Source organism: Seriola lalandi, unplaced genomic scaffold (genome assembly GCF_002814215.2).
Source record: "Seriola lalandi dorsalis isolate HSWRI2012SDOR001 ecotype SW California unplaced genomic scaffold, Sedor1 jcf7180002054582, whole genome shotgun sequence".
Lineage (NCBI taxonomy): Eukaryota > Metazoa > Chordata > Actinopteri > Carangiformes > Carangidae > Seriola > Seriola lalandi.
Window position 1 is genome coordinate 824,217 of NW_019525135.1, and position 16,287 is coordinate 840,503.

The window sequence follows — 16,287 nt, forward strand, 5'->3', positions numbered from 1 at the left end:
ATATATATATATATATATATAGCCCAAATGATTCATCGATGTATCAAGAAGATGAACAGCATAATGTTGTTCACTAACTGTACAGAACTCTATCTTCTTGATAGAGCCGCACTTCGGTGCAACAGCTCCTCAAAAACAATGCGACTGGACAGAAAACAGAAATCCTGAGATGACACAGCTTCCTTCTCCTCGGTCAGCAGTGTGACTTAACTCTCCATCCTGCTTCATGCTGTTGTAGTCAGCATGCTGACAGTTGGGCTGCGTGAACCACAGATCGAGGACATCATGTGTCCTGCGGGGTCGACCACAGTTCTCACTTCTCTTTCATCAAGTTCATTGTTTTATAGGCTTTTTGTCAGATGCTTAAGCTGACTCCGATACTGTACTGAATGTGTGCAAGAGAAAACACAATGGGACTAAATGTCTCCTTCATGCTGCTTTATATTTGGTGGTTATCATCAGAGTACATTTTACTGCTTGGCATTTTCAAAGGTAATGATGTGAGCAAGTAATTCTTTAAAACAGCTAAAATGTGAAAGCTACCTGAAACAATGGAGCTGTTGCAAAATCACAGCAGGAAGCTTTTTGTTTTTGGTCAGTTTCAGTGCTTTTCTGAGAGGAACTGTTTCCAGAAAAGCACAGTGTGGTTTACTCCTACTCTACAGAAATAAACAGCAGGACCTCTGGTCTTGTGACACGCTACTCATTTACTTATATGGATGACTTGTAATAATAGATGGCAGTCATACAGGCTCTTTGGCCAAGATACTGATTACCAGCACTGCTTTACTGCTGACTTTATTCCTGCTTAAACAGGGTTTTTGCCTATGTGGCAGATTGCACTGTATGTGTGTGTGTGTGTGTGTGTGTGTGTGTGTGTGTGTGTGTGTGTGTGTGTGTGTGTGTGTGTGTGTGGCCCTGGCCTTAATAGAGAGCCAGCTTATCAGAGATAACTGACAAAGTCTAAGAAGCACTCTCTAATGTGATTACTTATGATTTAATTCCAAGAAAGCATGTTTTAAATTACACACAATGTCACTGACAGTGTTATTTTGTTAAATACAAAAGTAAGCTCAGTTCAGTTATTTACATCAGTTTAAAGCACAAAGTATATTATGTATTTTTCTTATGATGACAAATTTCATTCAAATGCCATGGTAAATACTCACTAAGGCACCAAATGTGTATTAATCTGCAGCTGAAAATTGTCCCCAACAAATGTACAGTTTTCACCATTTTGATTAATTGGTAAATGGACTGCACTTGCTTTTCTAGTCTTTTAGTGCTTTACACACACGTTCACACACCGACGTTTGCTAAAAGCTACAGTGTTCAGATACCTTAAAAGAAAAGTATATATTTGAGACTCCTTTTTAAAAATCGATATGCCTCCAAAGAATGGATTTCGAACTGAGTGAGCAGGAAAGTAATGCACTACTATATTGTTGGTTTCTGCTTTTTCAGGGGATTTATTGATTTATTGACACACAATAACACCAGTGTTATCCTTGTGATTTCATTCATTCTTTCAAATTTAAACTGCAATCCACATATTCAGACCTGTTTGAAACTGGAGCTAGATGACGTTTTAGTGTGTGTGTGTGTGTGTGTGTGTGTGTGTGTGTGTGTGTGTGTGTGTGTGTGCGCCTGACAAATGATTTAGGGTAAATGTACAATGATTAAGATAAATGTACTTCACGTCCCTCGCTCGGATCTTCCTGTGGAGTTTAACAGTTAACTGTTGACCTGAAGGGTTGATGGTCCCGTTGTGCGGTCACCAGAACGCCTGAACCCTCTGACGCGTGTCTGACTCCTGATTGGCTCTCACTAAGGACTGACAGTTGATCTTTGATTTAGACTGACCTCCTTGGCTTAGTGAAACTGCTCCCAAGCAATCTTTTCTTTGCTTTTGAAGATTATACAGTGTGCCCACAATACACACACAAACACACACACACAGACACACACCCACACAATACATATTTTTACACACACACCTTTATGGACACACCTTTTTGCTGTAATTCATATTTCACTCCTTCCAATGTCATGGGAATTGATTTGACAGTTTTATAACTGGCATTTTAATTATGCAAACACACCAAAGGTGCTAAAGTCCATACATAGCTCTCTCTGTCATTTGTGCTTTAATCTCTTCTTTTTTGTCCATTCATCAGTCTCTGGTCTTTATGCTAAATGGACTTTCTTCTTGCTTGTTTACTCAGTCGTTAAGGAGCAGAGCTGGTTTCAATAGCAGCTGAAACTCAGCACACTGTTGACCACACACTGTGACTTTCATCTCTCTGTCCCTTTCACCCCATCTGGTCTCTCCTTCGCTCACTCCCTCTTTACTTGCTCTTTTCAGAGCACTGAGGGGAGTTTTTCAGACAGAAACTCTCATCCTGCTGTTTTTTTTTTTTCTCTGTCGTCTCTCTATCTGCTCTCTTGACTGCCCAGGAAGGTGTGTGTTGTTTGCTTAAGTTAAGCTGGGCTAGGAACATGTTCACCGTTGTTATGTACAAAATACACACACACACACACACACACACACACACACACACACACACACACACACACACACACACACACACAGATTTTTACACATTTGTAGTCTTGTGCTGACATGACATAAATCACTGTTGTGGTAACTCCCAGTCAGAATTTCCAAATATCCTTTCACAGTAAGACAACAACATGAGGAAGTATTCAAACCCAAGTTTGAACGCTTCCGACCCTCCGTCCCGTTTCTGCAACTCTAAGCAGAAAACCCTGTAAACCCATTAAAACTCCATTACCCATCAGCCCTCTCTCCTCCCACTCACCTCACTTGCTGTGTCTTCATTAGTGACATAGTCAAGATTTGTAGGTTTGTGCTACACATGCTTCAGTGTGTGTATGTGTATGTGCGTGTGTGTGTGTGTGTCTGTATCCATCATTATTTTACTGAGGAAAAACTACCAATGGATTTTGTTAAAGTACTCCATCACAGGTAACAGTACTACATTCAAAATCCTACTGAAGTAGAAGTACATACGTGTCAGCAAAATGTACTTTAAGTTTCAAAACTAAAAGTTCTTGTTAAATGGCTCCTGTGGCTGATATATTATTATATGTAATGTGGTTTTAATTAATTAAATACAGTTTGGTATTTAAGTGCATTGGTTCCCAACCTAGGATTCAGTTTTAACTTTACATTTTTCTCTAATCTTTGTTTTTTATGAAAAATTGGAGAGTGTTACAACTTTGGGTGTTAAGTACCGTTAAAGTCTACTTAACTGCAGTAGTTGAGTAAATGTAATGAAACACTTTCCACCAAACACACACACTCAAAAAAACATTATAGTAAATAAATAAATAATTTAAAAGTAAACAGTTTCTCCTAAAGTAAGGCTGGGATCCGCCCACATACACCCTCACAAAGAGTACCTGTTTTAGCTCCACCCTCAACTCTCATGCTTGCAGCTTTGGTTCAACATGTGTGTGTGTGTGTGTGTGTGTGTGTGTGTGTGTGTGTGTGTGTGTGTGTGTGTGTGTGTGTGTGTGTTTAAGTGTGTGTGTGTGTGCGTGTATGTGAGTGTAGAGGAGGCTGGCCTCTGTGCTCAGTGCCCTGCTGTACCTGTCTCTCATGGAGGTGGACTAACACTCCCAGAGCAGGCGGCCAAGCAGCAGAGCGCTGTGAAGCAACAGGGGTAGCTATCCTCCCGTCTGATCACTCTCTGCTTCTGCTTCCCCTTCTCTTTTCCACCACCATCCCACTGCTCTGATATCTTTCTCAATATTTCTGCTGTTCTTCACTCTCACTTCCCTCTCTCTCTCTCTGGTTTTGGATTCTTCATCTTTAAAGGATGAATTGCTGTGACTTGAAACTGTAGTGGAGTGTAGTGTGTGAAGATTATTATTTAGTAGTTGGCATAAATGGCATTTGCATGACTCATTTAGTATCTCAGCCGCTGTCATTTTATCTATTGGGTGTGTGTTATGTGTTAGGGAAAAGCAGGACCTGAGAGTTCTCAAGCGTTGGTGCTTCATTGATCCTGTTCTGCTGCCTTGTGACCTTGTTGTTAGGGGCTGCTGGGTGGACGCTGTGAGGCTCCACGTGTTCACGTGTGTGGCTAAGATGGCAGCTTCCTCAGGCCTATTTCTTCAGCGCACTGGATCAGTGTCACTCAGGATAGAGCAGCAAACTGAGAGCTGCATTGTTCCATACTGATGAACGTACACATGGATTTGCTTTGCTCCATAATCTGCAGTTAACTGGGAACCAAAAGAGATATTTGTTAACCTCTGGACAAGATCTGTGCATTTGCCTGAGAAGAAAACATGACAGCACTGTTGATTTAACATCAGGTCAGTGACATGAAGAATCTAATGGTCATTGTCTTTCTAGCCGTGAGTAACTACGCCATGACTCATTTGCTTATTTGAAGAAAAAGGTTGAAGGACTTGCCAGCAGCAGTCACTCTGTTTATGGTGTTATGGTTATAGTAAAAGCTTTTTCGTCTGCTCATAAAACAATTCAGTCCCCAGTAACGCGCTGTTAATACGTAGCGAATCAGGTGCTTCTATCAATCATAAACACAATGTAATGGGCAGTCTCCACTGCAATTACCGGAACACAATCAACACCTTGCTCTTTAACTTCCTTCACTTGCTGTGCACAGGCTAGCTGGCCCGTCCCTCCCATAATTCTCTGAGTTCATAACCTTTGACCAGGTGAACTCTGTGTCTGAGCCGTGTTTTACCTACTTGCTGCTAGCTGTGTTGTGCTGGACTCACATGTACAGTGAAGTGGTCGTGACTCAGGTTTATTTTTAAAATCCTATTTTTTTAACTCACTGAGACATCATCTGTAAATCTTTATGCTCTCTCTGAGTAAAGGTTGGGATTTGTCTTCACCAAGGTTAATCATTTACCTGCCGCTGCCTCAGACCCCCCCCCTTCTCTCTCACACACACACACTAAAACATACACATGATTGCATACACCTATGTACAAGGTCAGAGCTGTGTGTTGTTTTTTTTTCTTTGCCTCTTATTAATATTTTTTCTCTTCCCTCTTCCATGCTGTTACTTTCCTGTTTCCTTTGTTACCCCTTGTTATCATAGTTTTTATGTTTTTTTTTCAGATACACTGAAATGCCAAAAGATCCAACATACTCACTCCCCATTCTCTTTTTTTTTTTTTTGCAAAGGAAGAGAGATTATAACAGACCAGTTTCGCTTCACGCTAAGTGCTGTGATTTCCTGAGTCTCTCATAAGAAAGGAAAACCTCAGCACAACAGTGGTCAGCACTGAGGAAGTTAGAAATATCTCCAAAGGGTCAAAAGCAGGAAGTGGTTACCCCATGCTACGGCTGAACACTGAATATATCATATTTTTGACACACACAAAATATCCAGAGAAGCGAGTCTCACCCTGACTACAGTACGTTGTACAAAGTGTCGACCTCATAGTGTCACATAGCTTCTTTTTATCACCGAGCAGAACTCCCAAAGTGAATATTGTCCTCCCTTTGTCATTAGTCTGGCAAGATAAGGCTGATAAGAGATGGAGTCATGTTAGCACTTCACACGATAGAAGGAACAGAGGGAGGGCACATTGAGCTTTAGAGGCAGAGAGAAAAGACAACAGAGAAACAAGTCATAAAAATGCTGTTTTAATGTAGCAAGCTGCTGCGAAAACCTAGTGTGATGTGTTTTATTTTTTGTGCAATAAAGGGAACTGCATCCTTGTTGAGCAGAGTCAAAATACATCTCTTCATATTAGATGCCCCCCTAACTTTGCCTAAATCAGTATTTTTATATGATCTAATGTCATCTTGACCTGTGTCAACATGCAGCAACATAATGCTGCCTAAAGACAGAAGGAGGAAACATCATCCTGTTTCCCCACTCTTTGTTTTTGTTGTTTTGTTTTCCACTGATCCCATGTTTTTATTGTCTTCTATACATCACAATAAACGAATGAAATAATAGTTTACTTCAATAATAGTTTACTTTAAATTTATATGCTATGTCTACTGTGCATTTTTTTAAAGATAAGCATCTCTCTTTTTATTCTGTCAATCTGACATTTGCATCCTTGTTGCTTCCTCTGTGGAAGAGGTGTGAACTAGTTTGCAGGTAATTCTAAGCCCTCTAGCCATGGTGTGTGTGTGTGTGTGTGTGTGTGTGTGGGATGTTGGGTCAGGTCAAATGAGTGTGTATGTTACCATGGTTGCTAGGCTTTGTAGTGCTTTACCTTTGTTGACTGCCTCACCTATCTCCATCAAAGTCCAGGCAATGTTATGACGCACAAAAACACACACTCATTGCTTGCCTAACTAGCAAGACATTCTTTTTTTAAATTTTATTTGACCTATTTGCTTTCATGACGTTGAGTCCTAGAAAAGGAGTTTGCCTTGGAGGTTGCTGTGATTTGTTGCTTCAGTGTTGTATGCAGCGTGGAGATTTGGGGATTTAAAATGCAGTGGATTTTTTCCGTTCTGAACACTGGCAGTGACGGAAAACAACAGAATAAGAGGTTTATGCTCGGGAAGCCGATTTCTGATTGTTCTCTGTTCCTCCTATAGGGCTGCAGCTCTTAATGAAGTGGTGCACACACACACACACACACACACACACACACACACAGAAAAAAGCTGCACAAACTGTATAACATTATTATTGATAAGGTGAGGTTGAAAGTCCAACTCCATCTCATGGTGAGTGTGTGTGTGCAACAGGTGCCTGTGTAAGACCAAATTACTGTCACAGTATGGAGTCATATTTTACACAAACTTCTGACACACACACACATAATGAGCATGTGACCTATTTGTACTCAATGAACCTTGAGCTCGAGGTTTCAGGGTTTACAGCCCTCTATTCTCCCTGATAGGGGTCAGAGGTCAGCAAGGGATCTGAGGAACTCAACAAAACAAGGTTGTAAAACTGCTGATAAGGGAAGGTGCCCCGGGGATTTATAGATGCTGTATTTTCACTGTTCTGTCCAGGTCACATTATGTGTGTTTGTTACATAGGTAATCTTGCATGTGATTGTGTCTGCAAATTGATAATGATTTTGTTTCAACAACTACCTTCTGAGCATTAATCCTTTCTTCTTATTTTTCATCCTTCATGTGTTTTCTGTTCTCTCTTGGATAACAGTTGGTTGATACAATTCAATGTAATTTGACGAACTTGTCTCTGTTTGCCCTCCTCAGGCCCCAGATCTGATTGGATGGTTTTGTCAGAATGACAGCCGAAGATTCTGCTTCATCGTCGACCATGAGCAATAACGCCACCCCGTCCAAACCCACCAAACCCTCCAAGCCCTCCTCTGGTGCCCCCCACCTCTCTCTCCATGGACAGATCGACATCCCTGAGGGTGTTGCAGGTGCTCCCAATGAGGCTGCACTGGTGGCCCTGATGGAGCGCACTGGCTACACTATGGTCCAGGAAAATGGTCAGCGTAAATATGGCCCCCCTCCTGGTTGGAATGGTCCATCTCCTCCGCGGGGGTGCGAAATCTTTGTGGGCAAAATCCCGCGGGACGTTTATGAGGATGAGCTGGTCCCAGTGTTTGAGTCCGTAGGACGCATCTATGAGATGCGGCTGATGATGGACTTTGATGGGAAGAACAGAGGGTATGCATTTGTGATGTACACAGAGAAACATGAGGCCAAACGTGCCGTGCGGGAGCTCAACAACTATGAGGTGCGCCCTGGTCGGCTACTGGGGGTGTGCTCCTCCGTGGACAACTGCCGTCTTTTCATTGGTGGCATCCCGAAGACCAAAAAGCGTGAGGAGATTTTAGAGGAGGTTTCGAAGGTAACCGAAGGTGTACTAGATGTGATAGTTTATGCCAGCGCTGCAGACAAGATGAAGAACCGTGGCTTCGCCTTTGTAGAGTATGAGTCACATCGTGCAGCCGCCATGGCTCGCAGGAAGCTGATGCCTGGACGTATTCAGCTGTGGGGTCACCAGATCGCAGTGGACTGGGCTGAGCCGGAGATTGATGTGGATGAAGACGTGATGGAAACAGTGAAGATCCTTTACGTCAGGAATCTAATGATGGAGACTAGCGAGGAGACTATTAGACAGGTGAGATTAGCTGACTGATCAGTTTACAAGTTTCACTATATGATTTAATCAAGTTACAATGATATCTCACATAAAGAGGTAGAAGTTGGTATTGTTTTTCAGTATATCAGGCAAAGCTAAAACTACCCATACTTTCTCTGACGAGCAGGTATTCAGCCAGTGGAACCCTGGATGTGTTGAACGTGTGAAGAAAATCCGTGACTACGCCTTCGTCCACTTTACCTCTCGGGAGGATGCCGTCCTGGCCATGGACCACCTCAACAACACAGAGGTGGAAGGGTCCTGCATCGAAGTGACGCTCGCCAAGCCAGTTGATAAAGAGCAATACTCTCGTCAGAAGGCCTCTAAGGGGGGAGTTCCTGCCACTCCAGAGGCTACTCAGCAGAACTACGTGTACCAGTGTGATCCCTACACGTTGGCTTACTACGGTTATCCCTACAACACCCTGATTGGACCTAACAGGGAATATTTTGTCAAAGGTTAGAATTCTTTTTTTTTTCTGTTTTTGTTCCAGTAATAATCAGTTGCAAAAGCCACAGTGTTTCTCTGATTGCCAAGAGTTTTTTATAAATGTTGGTATCAGCAGAAACTCAGTGGGCCAATGCACTGCTAAAGAGCAGCAGTGACAAACACACCGTCAATTAGGAGCTATGATTTGAAATGGTCATGATGACTAAGATAATAATGATTTAATCTTTGATGACTAGAATTTCATTTGACGAAAGTCTTTAACTTGATGAGGGTTTGTGGCTTAAAATCTGAGATTTGTTGCTAAACGGTAAAGACAAAACAAGGTGATGGACCAATGAATGCTAATCCCATTACCTTTGATTGATTAAATGTGGTCTTTGGGTGGTAGCAGGACAATCTATTTGACTTTCAACAATCATTGTGTTTTGGTTTTCTCTCCAAAGGATCCCCAATGATACAGAACAATGGTAATCTCTCACATCCTTATTCCTACTTATTCCTTCAATGAACAATGAGCTTTCTTGCCATTTGACAATAAATTTTCTAACACCATCCTTTTCTTGCTGTGCTGTCAACTCCCATTTCATGCTGGGTTATTGCAGAGATCACAACAAAGATAGAAACTTCTTGGAATACCATTTCATATTGCCACGAACTTACATAACTAAGAGTCAGAACAGTGCTGAAGAAAGAGGTCAAACTGGACCTAAAGAACTCCAAACCCCCTGAGCTCAAACAGATATTGCTGAGAAGTTTTCCACTAGCAACATTATGAGCACATTATTCCCTTAAAATACACCTAAAAGACTCTCCTTGTGAACCAAGTCCTGATATCTTTAGAGGAGCTTTCAAAGAAATTCTAAACTCGTCGTTTAGTCTTGCTTTACTTGTTGTCATACACAACTTTCAGCTTAAGATGCCCCTGCTGCCCAAGTCCTAAACCACAACCCCTGTCATCATATTACTTTAATTGTATTTTAAGCAGGTACTGTGCGAGGTCGTGGTCGTGCTGCTGCAGGTAACCGTACCCCTGGACCGCGGGGGTCATACCTGGGGGGTTACTCTGCCGGTCGTGGCATCTACAGCCGCTACCATGAGGGCAAGACCAAGCAGCCCGAAAAGCCCTATGAGCTGATGCCCAGTCTGGAGCTTGCTGCCTCCGTCAACCCAGTTGGCATCAAACCTGGCACAAGTCAGTGAGATAGATATATCCCTCCATATCCTCGCCCACCTTAAAAGCCTTCACTAAACCTTCAAGCTCATACATTTCTGTGTCTCTCTCAGTCCTGTGTGGTTTGAAGGAGTTTTCATAAATCAAGGTAATAGTTGTTGCTGGATGGTTATGTGCAAAAGGACGTCTTTTCTCCCTACAGTAACGAATAATGACACTTAATGTATGTCCTTTCTAGCATGACCAGAAAGTAACTGCTATGCTTTGTTCCTCGTTCTTTCCTTTTTCCTCCCGATATCGGAAATTTGTCTGTTCAGACTGAAACAGCACTGTGCTAAAAGAACAAAAGGGAATGTGGTGACACGGTGAAATACGATCCAGGAAGGGAAGCAATACATCCATCAGTTTAAAGGCTGTCAGATGCCAAACCACTGCTCAGTGATTTAAAATACTATTATATTAAGGATTGTATGACTCCATCACAGCGGCATTTGATTACAGCAGCAGTCATTTTATCCTCTGTCGTGATGATTACCAGGTAAACAAAGTAATCTACCTGGAATGTAACTGACTGGCTAACACAGTTCTTTGCCAGAATCCATCGCGCTGTGTTGGACACAGTGGTCTCACTGAAATGAACGAGGCAGCCATGTTTTGTTTCATGCAGTGCTGCCGTCTGTCTGAACATGGTCGTAGTTATGTGTGCTTGCACAATCTCCTTTTAGACATGCACTCAATTCCAACTTTTGACTGAAACATAGTTGACAATACTGCGTGTTGTCTTTTTCTTTTAGTAATGGAAGAAAAAATATGCATGAAAACAAAAAAGCATCTCATAAGAGATTAGCTTTCTCCATTTGCAATATGAATGACGGATGGTGGTATGAGTGAGCAGTAGCAGCTGCTTTAGCTTTTCTTTTCTTTTTTTTGAGTTACAACTGTTTCAGTCAAGAATGGAGTTGAAATACCAAACTACACTGCACAAACTAAAGGTTATTTATCTCCCTTATCCCTCATGTCAACTCTGTTCTGATCATTTAAAGGATAATACCAGTGTTTTGGAGAGTTCTTGACCATCTCATTTTGCTCGGTTTGGTTTGCAGTGCACGCTATATGTGTGTTTTGTTTTTGGCATCTACTAATTTTTTGTTTTGAAGCATAAAGTCTACAGTGTAATTACAGTAATAGTAATTGTAGTGACATTAATTTAATTGCTGCCCCAGCCAAAAAGAATGTGGCAGCAAAGTTGCAAGGTGGCTTGTTTTTGAAAGATAGTTTCCTGGTCTTTCTTTTCTCCTTCGGTCCTGACAGTAAGCATAAGGAACTGTAATAGAGTTCACTGACAAGAATGAGGAGAAAAAACCCAACTCGCCTTTAGGACATAAAACAGAAAAAATCTCAGAAAATTAGAGTATGGATTTATGTAAGCTGATCCTTTAAATTCTAAATTTCATGTACTTTTTTATATTTATGACAGAAATGCAAAATAAAAATGCACACACTGGTATTATTCTTCAGTCTAACACAAAGGTTACTAAACCTACCAGATTGGCCAATTATGTTGTTTTTCTAACTCAAAATTTATATTGAACTGCCCATTATTACTAGTAATGTCATGTATTTGCTGATCAGAGGTCCATTTTGTGAAGCGTTTTTTCTCGATGCTCCCTCTGGAACGATTTGACCCGAGTCTGGAGCCCAGTCTCAGACCCAGTCTGTGTGGAATCACAGGATCACCACCAGATTGAAAAGACTTTTGTCCATCTGAAACAATGACTGACGTTGTGTTCGCTCTGTGTGGGTGTGTGGGCGTGTGTGTGTGTGTGTGTGTGTGTGTGTGTGTGTGTGTGTGTGTGTGAGTGGAACACTGGGGTTAATCCACAGTTGAGCACCAACCTAATCCGAATCACACCACAATGTCAACTTGTGTAACTTATTATTTTTTCACTTCTTGCCTAAATGATACCCTTCAAACTGTCTTTCTCTCTCTTATCCTTCATCACCTCCGTTTTCCTCACTCTTTCATAGATCTAGGTATCCCTGTTTCATGGGTGCATGTATTGCATGTCTCCTCCTATTATCTCCTGTATTTTGAATACAAACATATTAACACATATGATCTCTTGCTATACTCTGTTGTCTGCTGTGGTCCAGTCTGTTATCCAAGCTCTCATTCGTGTGTTCTGTCTCTGTGCAGTGGCATTGCCGACTCTAGGTGGGCAGTACCCAATGTTCAGTGCGGCTCCTGCAGCCAAGCTGATGGAGGAGGGGAAGGTGCACACGGTGGAGCACCTTATCAACCCTTTGGCCATGCAACACCCTGAACACACCACCGCTACTGCTGCTGCTGCCACCGTCCTGCCTGCAGTCTCCACCCCTCCACCTTTCCAGGTGTGCAGAGGGACACTGTGTACAATGTTTCACAAATGTGAATGATTCATGCTCATTAAGATGCAGGGTTGGGAGTGAATTACATGTAATTAGTTCTATGATACACCTTGACCTAATTAGCAGTTTAACGACATTTTGCAGAAGCTTGCTGGTAGTTCAGCTACATTCATATGTGCATAGTGATTCAAGTAGTTAAATTACCTTTTTGCCATTTTTGTTTGAAACTACAAACAAATTTGGCCCATAAAAGGGTTCTGCCCCCTTTTTCTTTCACCCCAACCACTGTGAGGGCCTACCCAGGCAAAATATTGAACCTGTATGATGACTTGTGACTGACTCTGTTTCAGTGTTTTTAAACTAGTGGCTAGGTATTATTATAACCAACAGAAATGATGATTACTACAACTTACCGACTAATTGTGCTATAACCTACAAAAACATTAATGTTCATTTTATGGCTACAAAAAGAGTTATTTTTCTTTATGTTACTATGAATTTTTATATTTCAAATAACTTGGAATACAGTTTATATAATCTATAGTTGTAGTCTGAGAACGTTATGTTGGATTCTTCAAGGTAAAACACACCATTCAATGCATTCATTCAGTGAATCTACTCAACATACACAGAGTATAATCATTCAGGACATGCTTAATGCTCTTTTCTTTTTCTGCCTACATTTCCCAGGGTCGTCCAATCACTCCCGTCTATGCCATGGCCCACAATGTGCAGCGTATTCCAACAGCCGGTGGCTTGTATGGAGCTGGATACGTCCCCATCACAAACTACGCTGCCAACACAGCAGCTCTGGCTGCTCTGCAGAAGAATGCGGCGGTGGCAGCTGCAGCATATGGAGGCTACACCGGTTACGCTGTGCCACAGGCCTTTCCCGCCACGGCCTTCCAGCTGCCCATCCACGATGTCTACCAGACATACTGATTCTGAGGCTCAGGCCACATGAAATAACAACAAGTGTTCCTGTCTGTGACTTAACGACCACTGCAACATCTCAGAAGTGTCCGTCTCATCGTATAGAAACATCTCTTAAGCTTGTGAACCTCCAAGAGCTCTGAAGGAATGAAGCAAATGTTCAGAACACAGACAGTGACAAAAAGACATCTCATATCTGTCACACATACTGGCCTCAGTGCAGCCTGGACCCAAGGCCGTGTGACAGGCTTAATAATGCAGCACCGCTGTTTTCTACTGAATATCTTAACACACATAGAAGACACTCCACCCACTGAGGAAACCTGCCCGTATGTGGTGACAATGACGTCCCCCAACAATCAGCATAACTCATAATTACAGCACAAACACAACCCCCATTTTCTCTGACCCTCGACACCCTGTTGCCATGGCAACGGGAACACTGAAGGTACATTCGAGTATTTATGAAGAGAAGATACATATTTAAGGTTTTATTCTATGCAGGTCTTTTTATTTTGTGGGTCGTATTTGTTTTCTGAAGCAGGAGAGATAGACCTTTACACTATGTCTAAAAAAAATTAAGAAAGTGTAAAAACCTGTGATTGGGTGGGATTCGGGGAAAGAGAAAAGTTAATTGAAAGGAAGTAAAAATACAACAGGAACTACTGACAAATGAGGATACCACTGAAGACAGCTGTCTTTGGATATACTAATGTTTTTTTAGTATATTTTTTTCATTAATATATAGTATTCTACACAATGCTACACACTGTAGGTGATGCTGTCCGTCCATGCTGGTTGAATGTGTATGCTTCAAAAACACCTGTTTGGTACTTTTTGGTTCATTTAGTTTTATTTGTGTTTTGGTTGTTTTTAATGACGGTTGTAAGTGTTTTTGTTTTTGTTTTGTTTTTGTTTTTTGTTTTTTTGCCTACAATTAGTTTGCTTGTTTTTATGTCTCCACTTTAACTTTTGAAAACATATAGTATATCATGGTTTGTTTGAAGAAAAGTAGCCAACTTACTAATATTATTGTGACAGATTCCCTGGGGAACAAATACTAGAGAAAGAAGCTTGAAGGCTTTTTGAGTTATTTGCTACATGGTTTATCTATAAGCCTTTTTGAAAGTAACATCATGTACATGGAGATGTTTCCCATCCTCTGAAACTGCGCTGGCAGGGGACTAAGACTGAACAGATATTAGTTGTTTTTTCTCATTTGTGTATGTTTTTATTATTGTTTTTTTGAATTGTTTGACTTTTGAAAGGTGAACAAATATGGACAGAGATGAGAGACATTTTTCTGTATGGACTGGAGCACTCTGTCTCATAAAGTGCTCCTGCATCTGCCAGTGCTAACCAAAAATGTATGGCTACGTACACTCCAGTCTCATGACATCAGAAAACTTCTCTGGGCCTGAATACAGGGCCTTACATCTGCGTGCATGTGCTACTCTATGCCTTTCACTGTGCCTTTCATAACAAAACACAGAGAGGAAACGACTTCCATCTGTGCATAGCACCGGAGTCTTCTCCGTTCATATAACTAATGAACCAGATTTCTGCTATCACTGTGTTTTGGTGAGACGTGTAGGTTTCAGTCTCTGCAGTCAGATGTGACAAGGCTACCTCTCTCCTGTAGTCTCCTCTCTGATCGATCCTGCAGTAACACTCCATATGTTTGTCTCTTCTCCATTTCTTGTCCTCAGAACTGTGCTTGACCGAGGTGCACTTAAACGTATTTATGACAGGCAAGAGATTTGCCACTTTCAGATGAAGAGATATTAAATACTGAGCATGAATTCATGTGTGAACTGGGCTAGTTGGCATTTTTTTTCAATTTCTATGTGTCTGACAGAGTTTTTCCACGCAGTTAAAGCATAAAAAATAAACAATAGAATAACCCTTATGAATGTTTAGTAGGCACTTTTAAAACTCTGCAGTGTGTTGATGGTGTAAGATTGAACTGGAATAACTGGAGCAATACCTCATGCTGATATAAACAAGTAGCTATACATGTATTTACTACAACACAAGCAGCTGTTGATCATGAAGTCACACTCCACAATAGCCACAACAGACAAAGCATTTGTGTGCTGGTTTGTATTTCTAAACCACTTCTATTAGTTTCAATTTTTGCAATCCAACTTTTTTTTCATTCACTGCATTTGAGGAGATTTCATTTGCAAATTTTCCATCAACTCTTCAGACTTTTAATCACATTTTACACACAAAGTAATATGATGAGTTTGACTTTGATGATGGCCTGTATTTTGAGGTTGTGAAAAAGATCAAGACTAAGTTATTGATCCAAGAAGTTGAATGAAAACTTTGATCATCCACAGCAAACAAGTCGCATTTGTTTCATCTCCCTCTACATTTTGCTACTCATCTCCCCTTGGAAACTGGATTTCATTTAGAAAGCAAACTGCTGTCAAACTGCTTTTATTATTTTCTCGTATGATGACAATAAGTCAGGATATATTTAATATATGCATTACATGTGTTGTCTATGAAGTGAGAAGAAAAGGTATAATATATTGTAAAACATATTTCTTTTCTTTATTTACACCTTGTTTTAGGGATAAAAAAGTCAGAGTAACAAAAGTAGAAAAAAAAAAACTCTTTTTTGCCAAAGTGTCCAATAGTTTTTAAACATTCAAGGTTCATGTGTTTTTTCTTATGTGTAATATTATGTTTGCTGTTTTGAACCAGATTTGGTGTGATGAGTGGGAACACAAAGGCCATCTCTTTCTGCTTCAAATTGTCAACCAAGACTAAAACTGGCCGATGGAAGCGTGATGACCCGCTGGCACTCTGAGCTCATGGTGTTGAAACTCTGCTTGTCAGTTTTGATGAAACTATTAAAGGTCTCATCGGGATTTAAGAGCCCTGTGTTAGACAGCAGACAAGTGTGTCCTTCTGGTTCTGCCTCCCACTCAAAACACCTGCTTCACTTTCTATTGTCTGCATTTCACCCACACTACAGCAGGAGGAGTTCCTCCTCCTGCTCCTTGTGTCATTGGTGTGGAGCTACATATGCCTAGTTTAATATAGGTGTTACCATTTAAACTCTTTCTAGTGTGTGCCTTATTGCCAAGATGTGCCCTTTGCCATTCCTTTGTAGACCTATGCAGACTATTTTCTATCTGAAGGTTTGTTTAAAAAAAAAAAAAAAGCTTGTTCGGCATTGTTATATTTATAGTGTTAAAGTAGATAAATAAAGCATTTTCAAAAGGA

General features: G+C 41.0%; 1 protein-coding gene across 11 annotated transcripts in view; it reads left to right on the plus strand.

The window, feature by feature from the left end:
* The window catches only part of rbm47 (RNA binding motif protein 47), a 32,299-nt gene extending 16,012 nt beyond the window's left edge, over positions 1–16,287 (plus strand). For 5 of the 11 annotated variants that reach the window (XM_023418507.2, XM_023418506.2, XM_023418508.2 and 2 more), the window contains 6 exons: positions 7,205–8,084; positions 8,233–8,563; positions 8,999–9,022; positions 9,538–9,747; positions 11,924–12,117; positions 12,805–16,287. In XM_023418507.2, coding sequence (XP_023274275.1) covers positions 7,236–8,084; positions 8,233–8,563; positions 8,999–9,022; positions 9,538–9,747; positions 11,924–12,117; positions 12,805–13,056 — 1,860 coding nt within the window. In that variant the 5' untranslated portion in view covers positions 7,205–7,235 and the 3' untranslated portion in view covers positions 13,057–16,287. Of the gene's footprint in view, positions 1–3,586; positions 3,690–7,204; positions 8,085–8,232; positions 8,564–8,998; positions 9,023–9,537; positions 9,748–11,923; positions 12,118–12,804 lie in introns of those variants that run through there. The other 6 variants (XM_023418510.2, XM_087177166.1, XM_087177169.1 and 3 more) reach the window with 6 other exon arrangements.